The sequence below is a fragment of the Opisthocomus hoazin genome, chromosome 18, assembly GCF_030867145.1.
Source record: "Opisthocomus hoazin isolate bOpiHoa1 chromosome 18, bOpiHoa1.hap1, whole genome shotgun sequence".
NCBI lineage: Eukaryota > Metazoa > Chordata > Aves > Opisthocomiformes > Opisthocomidae > Opisthocomus > Opisthocomus hoazin.
This window is the reverse complement of record NC_134431.1, coordinates 18,717,741-18,730,389: the sequence shown is the minus strand read 5'-3', so window position 1 is coordinate 18,730,389 and position 12,649 is coordinate 18,717,741. Positions and strand designations below refer to the sequence as shown.

Sequence of the window (12,649 nt, the reverse complement as noted above, 5' to 3'; positions counted from 1 at the left end):
ACGCGCAGCCCCACGTCCCCCCCCCCTCCCCCCCGTGGCGACCCCTCCCCCCCCCGCGGCGGCTCAGCCCAGGACCGGGGGGGGAGGGGCGGTAATCCGGCCCCGCACGAGAGCCCGGGGGAGGGGGGCCACGGGGGGCACGCGCCGCTTGCGTCACCCCCCCGCCCCCCCGCCCACATCTGTTGCCACGGCAACAAGGGGAGCCCGGAGCATCCCCGGGTACCATCCCCCCCCCCCCCCGCGCCGGGCCCCGCCCTGCGCCCCGGGCAGCGGGGGGGCGGGGGGGGGGGGGCACAGGGAGCCCCCAGCCCTCTCCTGCCAGCCCGCCGCAGCCTTGGCCACCAACACCTCGGCCCCCCTGGGACCCCCCAGGGACGCCCCCGCACCCCGGTGTGCTGCCGTGTCTCAGCGGGAGGGTCCGGGGGACCCCCGGCGCTGGGGACCCCCCCCCACTGCGGCACCAGAACTGGGGACACAATGGTCCCCCCATCCCGTCCTGCACGGAAGGGCCAGGGGGGCCCAGCCTGGCGCTGCCAGGGTTCGGGGGGGCCCCCGCCGAGGCCGAGCCCAGCTGCCAGGTACGGGCACCCCGCACTCCGAGCCGTGCCCAGGCTGCACCCAGACCCCCCCCGGGAGGGAGCCGGGCGCTCGCACAGCCCCCATTCCCCCTCTGGGCTCTTTTTGGGTCCGTCACCGACGGGGGACGGTTCCCGGGGGGCCCGGCCGCGCATGGGGGGCCCGGTGGCGTGAGCAGCTCCGTGCCGGCGGGCAGCTGAACCGGAGCCGGGCACCACGCTAACGGCACACGGCGCAAGGAAGGGTGCTGTGCTGGCTCCCCTCCGCTGCGAACCCCCAGGCCTGCCCACCCTGCGCCCCCCAACACCCCACTAAGCCCCCCGCAGCCCCTCACAGCCCCCGGGGGCTTTGCCTGCGTGTCCCTGCCACGGGGCTCTGGGTGCTGTTGTGAAAAATTGCCAAGAGAAATAAAAATCGCCGCGGCCCACAGACTCCCAGCATGGCAGGGGTTGGAGGGGACCTCTGTGGGTCACCCAGCCCAACCCCCTGCCCAAGCAGGGTCACCCAGAGCAGGCTGCACAGCACCGCGGCCAGGCGGGGCTGGAATATCTCCAGAGAAGGAGACTCCACAGCCTCCCTGGGCAGCCTGGGCCAGGGCTCCGGCACCCTCAGAGGGAAGAAGTTCTTCCTCGGGTTCAGCTGGAGCTTCCTCTGCTCCAGTTTGTGCCCGTTGCCCCTTGTCCTGTCGCTGGGCACCACTGGAAAGAGTCTGGCCCCGTCCTCCTGACCCCCCCCTGCAGATATTTATGGGCATTTTGAAGGTCCCCTCGCAGCCTTCTCTTCTCCAGGCCCGATGGGGTGAAGATGGTGAACACGGCCGCCAGCCTCGTGTCACCCGGCAAAGCCCGTTCCCAGCCCGGCTGCGTCACCCCGGCTCAGCGGAGCGTGCCCGGGACCTCCTCCTGCAGCCCCGCACCCAGCCCGGGGCGCAGAGGGGTGCGGGAGGTCAGGCTGCTCCCAGCCCCGCCGCTGACGGGGGGCTGCCCGGAGAGCGGGGGGCACGGGCGAGCCCTGGCGCGGAGGCACAGGTTGGCAGAGGGACGGAGAGCGGCAATGGGGACACGCCAGCGCCCTGCGGCCCCGCTCCCGCTGCTCGCCCCGCCGGGAAGGCAGAGCTGGCCAGGCTGTGGGGTGCGGGGGGGGGCACCCCCAGCCCCACGGCCCGGCCGGGCGGAGGGAAGGAGCCGTCTTCGCTAACTGTTTATTTTGCAGTTATGGGGTTCGTACAAATCCGCATTACCGTCTCCTCCCGGGCCCTGCCTCCCCCGGGGACAACGCGAGGGCTAAAGTGCATCGTGGCCAGAGAGCGGGGGGCTGCAGGGGCTTCCCCCAGGGGGGGGCCCAGCCGTAGGGGGCCGGTGGGACCCCCAGCTCACCACAGACTCCCCTGCCCCACGCGTTTCTAAAGTGCTAAAGGAGCCAGCCCTCGCCCCACGCCGCTGCTGCCCGGCGAGGTGCCGACGGCCAGGAACACGCTCGGCCTTCAGCCACGCCGGGGGGCGGACACGCGAGCAGCCCCCCACCCCGCCAGCCCCCCGCCTCGCCGCCCTGCCTCTGCGAGAGCGGACTCACGCCGCCGCCATTCCGACCGCCGAGGCAAAGGACGCTCCGGGGTCACTCAGGCACGGCCCCGCGCGAGCGAGGGCCTTGGAGCACCCCAAAACTCACCCAGGGGGGGTTGCGAACCCCCCCCCGACAGGCAGGGGCTGGGGAGAGGAGGGTGCTGAGCTTGGCAGGGCACACGTTTTCTTCTCGATCCAGAAATCCGCAACTCTTCACCCGCCATCGATCTTTGGGGCGCGGTGCGGATGGCTCGGGGCGCAGGGCAGCGATGGTGGGGGGCTGGGGGGCAGCCGGGGGGGCCAGGTAAGGGCACTTGCGGGGGGTTGAGCAGCTCAGGGGAGAGGTAGAGGCACCCGTGTCGCGGCGGGACACCGAGCTGTCGGGGAGGATCTGCGGCTTAGCTGGGAGGACGGGGGCCGGGACGGTGGGGAGACGGAGCTGCGCGGGGGCTTCTGCGAAACCCCCTCCCTGGCGTTAGTGCGAGGGGCGACGCGGAACTCTGCTCAGCTTGGGGGGGGGGGAGATCTGTGACGGGTTTCCTACCACAACGTGTCCTGTGCCAAGAGTTTCTCAAGGTGGAAAGCGCCTTTCTCCGCCTTGGAGCCTGCTTCCGGAGCTGTCAAAGCTGCGGCGGGCGTTCACGGTGTCGCGACGGCTTGTGGTGACGTGACCTGCCCCACGCACCGTGGTCTCTCGGCTCGGTGGCCCGAGATAGGACCACGCCACTGCCAGCAAACGAGCCCCAGCGACCGAGGGCCGAGCCCCCTGCGGCAGTCCCGCAGGCCTGCTCCCGTCCCCCGCGAGCAGGTCGGGCTGCAGGGATGAGGAGGCAGAAAGAGGCAGGGAGTGCTGCACGCTGGAGAGAGCCCGCCGGCAGGGCGGGGGTCTGCGAAGGGTCTGGCTCTGCGCGGAGGTCGCCCAGGGGAAAGGGAAGGGTGGGCGCACCGGCGAAGCGGAACGCAGACGGCGGGCAGCGCTGCCAGCCCCGCACACGAGAAGGACGCAGAGCCAGAGGGCTGCCCCGTTCCTCCGGAGCGCGACAGCCCCTCGCCCTCACGCTCCCAGGGCAGACCCCGCCGTGATGCTCTCCTCCAGGCGAGGATCTGCCCTCGCCCCCACCAATCGTCCCCAGCACAGAGCGCGGGATCGCCTCGGGACAGCCCACGCAGGGCTCGCCGCTCGCACAGTCACCTGCGCGCAGCCCGCAGAGCCCGACTCGTCCGTACCTCCGGCCCCGCACGCGGCAGCGCCCATCCGCTCACCGCTGCGTGGGGAGGAGAGAACAAGGCGAGCGTCGGTGCTGGGAACAATCCTGCTGGGCCGGTTCCCACCAGTCTCTGTCGCAAAGGCCAAGAGCGTCACCGGAGGCAGCAAGGATAAAAAATAATCTTCAGGCAGGTCGTTTCGGACACGTCCTTTCATCAAACATCGGCCCTTCCCCGCCAGGGAAGGACGCGGCGGCAGGGAACGCCCGTCCTCTGGCTTCAGGGGAAAATCTGCAGCTCAAACTTGGGCGCCCACTCCAGCGCGCTCTTCACCACGGCCAGGGCGGCTGCTCCCAGCGCGACCGTCAGCCCCATCACCGCCAGCTTGACAAAGCGGTTGGTCCTCGGCTTTGTCAAGATGGATTTTGTCCGCTCCTCCGCTCGGGGCCGCTCCCTGAAGCGCTGCCTCAACACAGTGTCCGGCCTCTGCTGCACTGACGCCAGCTCAAAGTCCTTGAAAGTGGAAGCCGCAGTTCTGCAAGGGAAGGAACAGGTCAAGGCGCATCCCCGGCTCGCCCTGGGACCAGCCTCCTGCCAGGGAGGAAGATCTTCACCGGGAAGCACGGGGCCGCCCGGCACTCACCGTTCCGCCTGCTGCTGAGCTGCCTGCTTGGCAAGTTTGGATGGTGGGAACTGGACAAAAAGGTCCCCGGCTCTTCTGATCAGCTTCTCGTAAGGAAGGTCCTGGGGGATCTGGGACAGGAGGTGGTGGACAGAGGCCATGTCGCACTCGCAGTCCAGGACCTCCTGCTGCCGGTGCAGCACGATCTGCGGAGAGGGGCGAGAGCACTGAGGACAGCGGGGAAAGCGGGGACGACTCCTCGTGACTTCGCTTCCAGCTGCGAGTCCAGCCCTTCCTCAAGGGGACACACTGCAGCGAAGCGTTGCCTGTCTGGGAAGAGCAATCCAAACCCTTCCCCAGACCCCGAGGCCACGGAAAAACCCTTCTGGGTAGTTACATCCGTCCTCTGAGCAGAGCCTGCTCCTGGCAGGTCAGAGATGCGGGTGGAACCTCAGTGAGCCTTGACTCCACGACTGGCCCCCAGACAGAGGTTTGTCTGGACCCGCCGCGGGAGCAAGGGCGGATGGGTGCACAGCACAGGGCTGCCCCGGGCCAGCCAGGCACGCCAGCACCCCAGCAAGTCCCCAGCAGCACAGCCAGCACACGAAAGCAAGGAAAAACACCAGGTCACGCTGCCTCCACGGCACCGAACTGGAAGAGCCTGCACACCCCGAGGCTGCCCCGAGCTCTCCCAGATCCCACCCGCCCTCCGCCCCCACCCAGGACATCGCTGGGGGACCCTGCAGAGCGGGGTGCAGCTGGGGACGGCAGCAGCACTGGGTTTGCCAGCCCCCCTCTGCAGCCCCAAATGACCAGCACCTCGCCATGGTTCAATTAACCCCCCCGTCATCCCCGCCAGTACCTACCACCGCAGCGAAATAAATGGGCATCAGCGGATGGCAAGCCAGGAAGAAGTCATATAATCGCACGACGTGCCTGAAATCGGACAAAACGTGCCCAAACCAGGTGATCAGCCAGCTGAGAGCGAAGATGGTGCCCACCTCCGCGCTGCAGAGAGAAAGTGCTGTTAGGGCAGCTGCCGCCAGCGGCTTGGCAACGGCGTGATCCCTGCGCCGCGAGATGGACCGGGCTACCGGCAGAGCGTTCAGAGCTCAGCCCACATCCACGAACTGCTCCCCCGACACAACCCCAAGGCAAAGCGCTGCTCGTCTCACATCCAGGGGGTTCCGTGGTAGAGCCCCAAACGGCAGCTTTCAGGGTGTGACTTCCACGTCCCCACCTGGCACGCTGACTTGAGGACTCCTGAAGTCCTGCAGCACAGTCTGCTCCTCTGACACAACCCCACGAACTGCTCCTCCAACACAACCCCAAGGCAAAGCACTGCTCGTCTCACATCCAGGGGATTCCGTGGTAGAGCCCCAAAAGGCGGCTTTCAGGGTGTGACATTCCATGTCCCTGCCTGGCACGCTGACCTGAGGACTCCTGAAGTCCTGCAGCACAGTCTGCTCCTCTGACACAACCCCACGAACTGCTCCTCCAACACAACCCCAAGGCAAAGCACTGCTCGTCTCACATCCAGGGGGTTCTGTGGTAGAGCCCCAAAAGGCGGCTTTCAGGGTGTGACATTCCATGTCCCTGCCTGGCACACTGACCTGAGGACTCCTGAAGTCCTGCAGCACCGTCAGCTTTCCAGATTCCTTTCTACCCCAAAGGCTTACTAACTTCTGGGAGTTTCTAACCAAGCTGGGTACCCACAGACATCCCGGCCATGACACCTAACAGAGACACTTGCCCAGAAAAAGCCTCTGGACTGCACCTTCCCACTCACCTTCCTGCTTCTGCTTCACTCTGCCTGGACTGGACCTGCGTGTCCCTGCTGCACAGCCGGGGAATCGTCCCCAGAACCAGCAACAAACTACGGCCAGGTGACAGCAGCCACCAAACCGGGCACGTGAAGCACTTGTGGCAGCTTGGTGTGACGCTGCCCACAACCCCCCAGCCTTTCCGATCCGGAGTGCAGACCACCAGGGTGAAGATGACACCGTTCAGAACCCCTCAAGACAGGCAGCAGAGTGCCACACGGCACGGGACCGTCGCCGTTAGCTGTGGGCTGTGTCGACTGACGCCGAGGAAGCCGCTGCGGTGCTGGGGACACGCTGGTGCAAACGGCCCCACCAGCAGCACCACGGGGCTGGCAGGGGAGAGCCAGGAGGCTCCGGGGGAGCGTCCACGTACCTCTGCATGAAGTCATGCACCTCAGGGTTCACCAGGTCTATGATGGGCATCAGGTAATTTAAAATGTGCTTGGTGTTATCCATCGTCGGGTCCATAAAATCCCTGAGGAAAGATTAAAAAGAAGCTCTGTCAAGCAACCACGTCGGGGAGCTCTCCTCCAGGGAGGCAGCCCAGAAGGTAAATAAATGAACTTGCAAGCAAGAGCTTTGCTGGCAGGGTGGCCCCCGGGAGTTCTGCCCCTTTGGGACAGCCCCCTTCCCTCCCATCTGGGACACGCAGGGCTGATCCACGCAGAAAACCCGCACCCAGACAGTCACGCTGCCGGCAGCTGCCGCTTCTTACTCTGCTGCGGTGCATGCGTGAACTGCAAAGGCTTTCCAGCACCCAAAAACTGAACTCCCCACCCGGGAGAGGAGGGAGAATCCCTCCAAACCACTCCCCGGCTGAAGGCCTGCTCTCATCTCGGTGGGAGAGCGGGAGGCACTGTGCTGAGCCAGCCCCCGGCAGCCGGAGAGGCCCCGACAGCAGAGACGGCCGGAGAACCACGAACAACGCGCGTGTGTTGGCTTTTTCAGCTTCAAGAGATGCTACCAATTAACTGACAGTTAATTATCCCCTCCCCGGAGCACAACTCCCTGCAAAGCCACATGGTATCGCGTGGCCACACCGCGCTCTCGCTGCACCCCTCTGGGTACGGACGTGACCGGCAGCCAGCCCGACCCCAGGGCTCTGCCCTCCAGGCTCCCCTGCCAGGCCGGCCCCACCGGCACGGGCGTCCCCCCAGCCCGAGGACACGCAGGTGGCTCCCGCCCTCCCGCTGCGTACCTGAGATGATGCGTCGAGAGCTTTTCCACCAGCGCCGTGGCCAGCCTGTCGCCCACCACCAGGAGGAAGGTGACCACGATGTCATGGTAGCCCTGGTAGTAGTGCAGCTGGGGGTTGCGCTTCAGGACGTGGAGGATGATGTCGATGAGATCCTCCTGCAGCCCTTCCCTCTGGTCATCCGGCATCCCTGCGGGGACAGCAGCAGGCGGCCGTGGGATGGGGCCGTGTCCCCTGCCGGTGCCGGCCACGGGAGCGAGCGTGGCCGCAGTAGGCAAGGAGAGGACCCACGCCTTTACCAAGCTGCTGGCTCGCAAGGCGTGTGGGGCAAAGGGACAAAACTAACAGAAAAAGGATCCCGAGGCCCTAATCCTGCCCCCCAAAACTCGGGTGGCCCAGGGGAAGCCGGGCAGTCGTCACCGTGGAGCGTGGGAGCAGGGTTCACCGGTATTTGTGCCGCGAAGAGCGAATTGCGCCGCGTACCCAGCGCTACCGAGGACATTCCAACCTTTTTGAATTTCCTAAGGGTCCTCAAAAAAAATGAAACGGGACCCATTCTCACAGAAACTGCATCAGACTGCGAGGCCTCCACTGCCACAACTTGATACCGGTCCCCCGCTAACAGCACGTGCTTAGGGCCGGGCTGCTGCAGGAGCAGCCTTGCTCCCGCCACGCGCAGCGGCAGCCGCCTCCCGGCAGTCCCCGTCAACAGATAAAACGCCCAAAGCAGAAATTCCCAGTGGAGACCCCGCAATCACCAAGTCCTCCCTTTCCCCTGCTTCACTGGCGTGTCTAAAAACAGGCAGGAGGCTGCCATGCCAGGGCAAAACCATCCGTACGGGCAGACCCTGCAGGAATCGGCGTGCACGCAGGGCCCGCACTCGAAAGAGAGTTGGAGCGAAGTAAAAGCGGCAGCAGGGGAGGCAGATTCCGGCCGGGAATACTGACTGCTCCGCAGCCAGACAGCTGCTGGATTAACTGTTTCATAAATAGCACAAGAAGGCACCAGCCGCCCACCCGCACTACACAACTGCAGAAACGCTTTGCTCCTACAGGTTCCCAGTTCTCTTAAGCTTGGTGCATGAACCCGATTTTGTGACTGTTTTACCCCAGAAGTCGTTCCAACCACGGACAAACCCGCCTGCCACGTCCCTGCGCTACAGCACGGTCCGAACCGGAGCCAGCAGCGCGCTTCTCCCGCGCTCCGTCGCTCCTGTCCCAGCCCAGCACCACAGGCGAGGGGCACGCAGGACCCGGCCCCTCCGCGCTGCGACGGCTCGGCGGCACCGGCCCCTCGGCGGGGCGGGGGGAGCGTCACGGTGGCAGAGCCACATCAAAACCCAGCCGCAGCACGGGCAGCTGAAGGAAGCCGATGGCTGCAGAACGGCTCCGCTGCACGGAGAAGCCGCCGTGCGTGAGCTCACGAGGAAACGGCTGCCCAGAGAGCCAGGCTCTGGAAGCAACGGAGCGTCACCCACTGCGACCTCCTGCGTGAGGACCGAGCCAGGAGGAGCCCCCCGGCACAGACCTTCCCCCGGAGAGCGGGAAGAGGAGAATCCCCTCTCACCTGGTGGGAAGCGGCGCAGGGATCGCCGCACGTCCAGTAACACCTGCTGGTAATCTTTATTGTCCTCTCGCAGCTCCTTTCCTGCTGAGAAAGAGAGGAACGTGATTAACAGCGAGCAGCGCACAGGGAGGAGAGCTGGGGAGGGGGCTGGGAGAAGCCTGCTGCAGGCCGCAGGCTGAGGCTGCACACCGCCACGCTGCCCACCAGCCCCGTCCCCGCGCTGCCACGCGTTCTGACACCCGCGGCACTCCAGCGCGAGGGGACGAGGCTGTGAACTCCTTGAACAACGTACGTTAAGATGCTTAAACTGACCCCACTCCCAGCGTTCCCCAAAACACCTTTGCTCCACGGTTTTGCCGTGCAATTCACAGAATCACAGAATCACGGAATAGTAGGGGTTGGAAGGGCCCTTTGTGGGTCACCCAGCCCAGCCCCCTGCCCAAGCAGGGTCACCCAGAGCAGGGGGCACAGCACCGCGGCCAGGCGGGGCTGGAATATCTCCAGAGAAGGAGACTCCACAGCCTCCCTGGGCAGCCTGGGCCAGGGCTCCGTCACCCTCAGAGGGAAGAAGTTCTTCCTCATGTTCAGCTGGAGCTTCCTCTGCTCCAGTTTGTGCCCGTTGCCCCTTGTCCTGTCGCTGGGCACCACTGAACAGAGTCTGGCCCCGTCCTCCTGACCCCCACCCTGCAGATATTTATGGGCATTTCGAAGGTCCCCTCGCAGCCTTCTCTTCTCCAGGCTGAACAAGCCCAGCTCCCTCAGCCTCTCCTCGTAGCAGAGATGCTCCAGTCCCCTCCTCATCCTCGCAGCCCTCTGCTGGACTCTCTCCAGTAGCTCTTCATCTTTCCTGAACTGGGGAGCCCAGCACTGGACCCAGCACTGCAGATGGGGCCTCCCCAGGGCAGAGCAGAGGGGGAGGAGAACCTCCCTCGCCCTGCTGCCCACACTCCTCCTCGTGCACCCCAGGATCCCACTGCCCTTCTGGGCACCCAGGGCCCGGCGAGCAACGCAGCGGCGTACACAGGGAAGGAAAAGGCAGGTCAGCAAGCACGCGCTTCAACCTCTGCGACCCCTCCTCACAGAGACCACCCAGCCGTCGGCCCAGCGCACCCGCGTCCAGGTGCTCCCTACCTGGACGGGGGGGCAGGTCGTCTGTATTCACGCTCAGCAGCTTCGGCCACACTTTGCAGCGGATCTCGTCCATCAAGAGCCCCCCCTTGCTGATCGCCATCCGCCTGAGCGCAGCCACGTCGATCGGGTCGCTGTTCAGAGCCTGATAAATCTCCGCCACTTTTCTTTTCTTCTTCGAATCAAAGTCTGCAAGGAGATCACGCAGAGGCAAGCTGACGGGCCAGGGCAGCGCACGGGGAGGCAGCGACTCGGACCGCGGCGGGCAAAATCCGCTCGCAGCGATGTCCCACGCGCAGCAAGGGGGAGGACAGGGGACAGTTGGCACACGCCCTGCCAGGACAGACCGGGGACAGCCCCGGCAGTGACCCCCACTGTCCCCATCGCCGCAGGCTCAGCTCCGGGGACACCCCACGGCTCGCAGCGCAGCCCCACGCTGGGAGGGAACCGCTGCTCCTCCTGACGCTGCCGCCGGAGCGGATCCCTCGGCTCCCGGCCTCCCCGCTGGTCACGGCTCCGTGCAGGACCGCGACGGTCGTGCAAAGCCGCCTGGCAACTGTCTGCCCCGTGACGCAGCCGCCAGCTCGGGTATCGAGTGTTTCCTACGACCAGGACTTTGTGTTCCCACCGACTCCCAGCCAGGCAGCGGCTCCTGGACAGAGCAGTCCCAGGGAGAAGTCTGAGCACTTCCACCGACAGCAACAGTCTCAAGAAAGGGCACAATTATCCCGGTATTAAACAAACCCCGCTGTCCTGGGGAGCGCCGGGGCAGGGGGTAATGCGCAAAGCACGCGCTGCTCTGGTTTCAGACGGGTTAAACCCACTTACAGGGCACGGGAGCGTTTCCTGGGGAGCTGAGCAGGGACGCGGTTTCACGCTGCATCGTGGTATTTGTCACCGCTGCCTCACGCGAGGAAGAAGAGGCGGCCGAAGGCTACTTGATATCCTGCCCCGGAGGAGTTTCCACTAAGGAGGCTTTGCTGGGCAGCCGCGGGGCTGGAGCGCAAACGCTGCCTTTACTTAAGGGCTTTTCCGACAGATCCAACTACTCGTGGGATCCAAACGGGATCTGTTCGACAAGGGACGCCGTGTCCGAATGGGATCTGGGGTGGGCGGAACGAAAAGGCTCCGGATGGAGAAGCAGCCGTTCCCCACCGCCGCGCCCTCCCGGCAGCGACTCGGGGAGCGCGGTGCTCTGCTCACGTGGCACCTCCAGCGTCTCGGCGCGGCCCCGGCCTCTCCCCGCTCCCGGGGAGCTGCGTGCCAGCGCCTGGCTGGAAGCGCTGCTTGCCTGCGGCCTCCGAAGGGGAGACGGCGGGACGGCAGGCTGCTCGGACACACGGACCCTACGCAGGTCAAGCGGTGGATGCCGTCCCTTCCCAAATTACCCTTTTAAAACACTTTTTAGATGAAAATAAGCTGTAACAGCCCACAACAGACCTCCAGCTCCCCTCTAAACACTGAGCTCATGGTAACACCAAAGCTTCTAACGCTCTTCCAGCGACCACAATTCCCTTTTATTTCCTTTCCTGCCGCTTGTGCAAGCGAAGGCGTTTGCAGGCAAACAGGAACCTGCGCCGCTCGGCCGGCCGCTCCCCGTCCCCCGCGACGGGCGGACGCTGGGCTGCCGCACACCAAAGCCTCTGGCAGGAGGGAGAAGAAACTCCCGTCCACACAGGAAGAACTCCAGGAGCAGCAGGAAGGCAGGAGCGCGTACTGCGGGCGCCTCTTCCGACACCGACCGGCAACATTTACGCAGAACCCCAGCATGGCAGGGGTTGGCAGGGACCTCTGGGGTCCCCCAGCCCAACCCCCTGCCCAAGCAGGGTCACCCAGAGCAGGGGGCACAGCACCGCGGCCAGGCGGGGCTGGAATATCTCCAGAGAAGGAGACTCCACAGCCTCCCTGGGCAGCCTGGGCCAGGGCTCCGGCACCCTCAGAGGGAAGAAGTTCTTCCTCGGGTTCAGCTGGAGCTTCCTCTGCTTCAGTTTGTGCCCGTTGCCCCTTGTCCTGTCGCTGGGCACCACTGGACAACGGCTGCCGGTGCTCCCTAAGGATCACGCTTCCAAACCCTCGCCGTGCGCCCACGGAGCCTCAGCTCGCAGGGTCAGGGCTCACCGCCCCCAGCTCAGACCCTGCCGCCCGCCCGGGGGGGTTCCGTTTCCCCCCCCGGGAGCCCCGGAGGGCCCGGCCCGCTGCCCGCCCCGCCGAGGGAACGAGCCCCGCGTTCCCAGCAGCAGAACAGCGCGGGCACCGGCGCTTTGCCAGGCCGGGCCAGCCCCGGCGCTGCGCAGAGCCCCCCCCTCTTCCCGCCCCCCTCTCCCGTTCGTGCCGTGACCGGCGGCCCGGAGAGCGTTAACGGCCGGGCCTCGAGTCGGGCGGCGGCCCCGGCTGCTCCCCGCGGCCCGGCGGGGCAGACGGCTCCGCAACCGGGGGGAGACTGAGCCCGAGCGCAGCGTCTGGGACCCCCCCGGGACCCCTTCCGGACCCACCGGCGGCTCCGGGCGCAGCGCCGAGCCCGCCCCGCCGCCAGGGGGCGCCGCCGCGCCTGCGGGGGCGCTCCAGCCCCCGCCCACCCGCGAGTCACCGTCCCCCCCACCCCGCCCGCCAGGCCCGGCCCAGCCCGTACCGTGGCCGCCGTTGCGCAGCGGGCTCTGCCGGGCCATGTTCCCGGGAGCTGCGGCGCATGCCGGGCCGGAGAGCGGACCGGGCCGCGTTAGAGCTCCGCGCTCCCCGCGCTGTCCCGCCCCCGCCCGCTCCCCCCCCCGCCCCTCCGCCGCCGGCGCGGGAGCGGCACGTCACGGCGGCGCAGTGCGCAGGCGCAGCGCCCTGACGAGGGTCACGCACGCTGCGCATGCGCAGCGGGGAGCGGGGGGCACTCATTTCACCCCGCGCTGGACCGCGTTTCAAGGGTTTTATTTAAAAAATAAATCCCAGAGCTCGACGGCGGAGCCGCTGCCCGGCCGCTCC

General features: G+C 66.5%; 1 protein-coding gene across 6 annotated transcripts; it reads right to left on the bottom strand.

Annotated features, from left to right (window-relative positions):
* Positions 1-1,763: 1,763 nt before the first annotated feature.
* TBC1D20 (TBC1 domain family member 20) lies at positions 1,764-12,430 on the bottom strand. Of its 6 annotated transcripts, none has more exons than XM_075438369.1 (9): positions 12,309-12,394; positions 10,508-10,748; positions 9,683-9,868; positions 8,552-8,635; positions 6,988-7,174; positions 6,163-6,264; positions 4,833-4,974; positions 3,988-4,172; positions 1,764-3,879 (listed from the first exon to the last, which is right to left on the bottom strand). In XM_075438369.1, exons 2-9 carry the CDS (start codon positions 10,560-10,562, stop codon positions 3,624-3,626), a joined length of 1,197 nt encoding a protein of 398 aa, XP_075294484.1. In that variant the 5' UTR covers positions 10,563-10,748; positions 12,309-12,394; the 3' UTR covers positions 1,764-3,623. The 6 variants fall into 6 exon arrangements, with proteins under 6 accessions (XP_075294484.1, XP_075294483.1, XP_075294488.1 ...); XM_075438368.1 differs by having other exon boundaries at positions 10,508-10,782; positions 12,309-12,388; XM_075438373.1 differs by having other exon boundaries at positions 4,833-4,902; positions 10,508-10,782; positions 12,309-12,388.
* Positions 12,431-12,649: the final 219 nt, after the last annotated feature.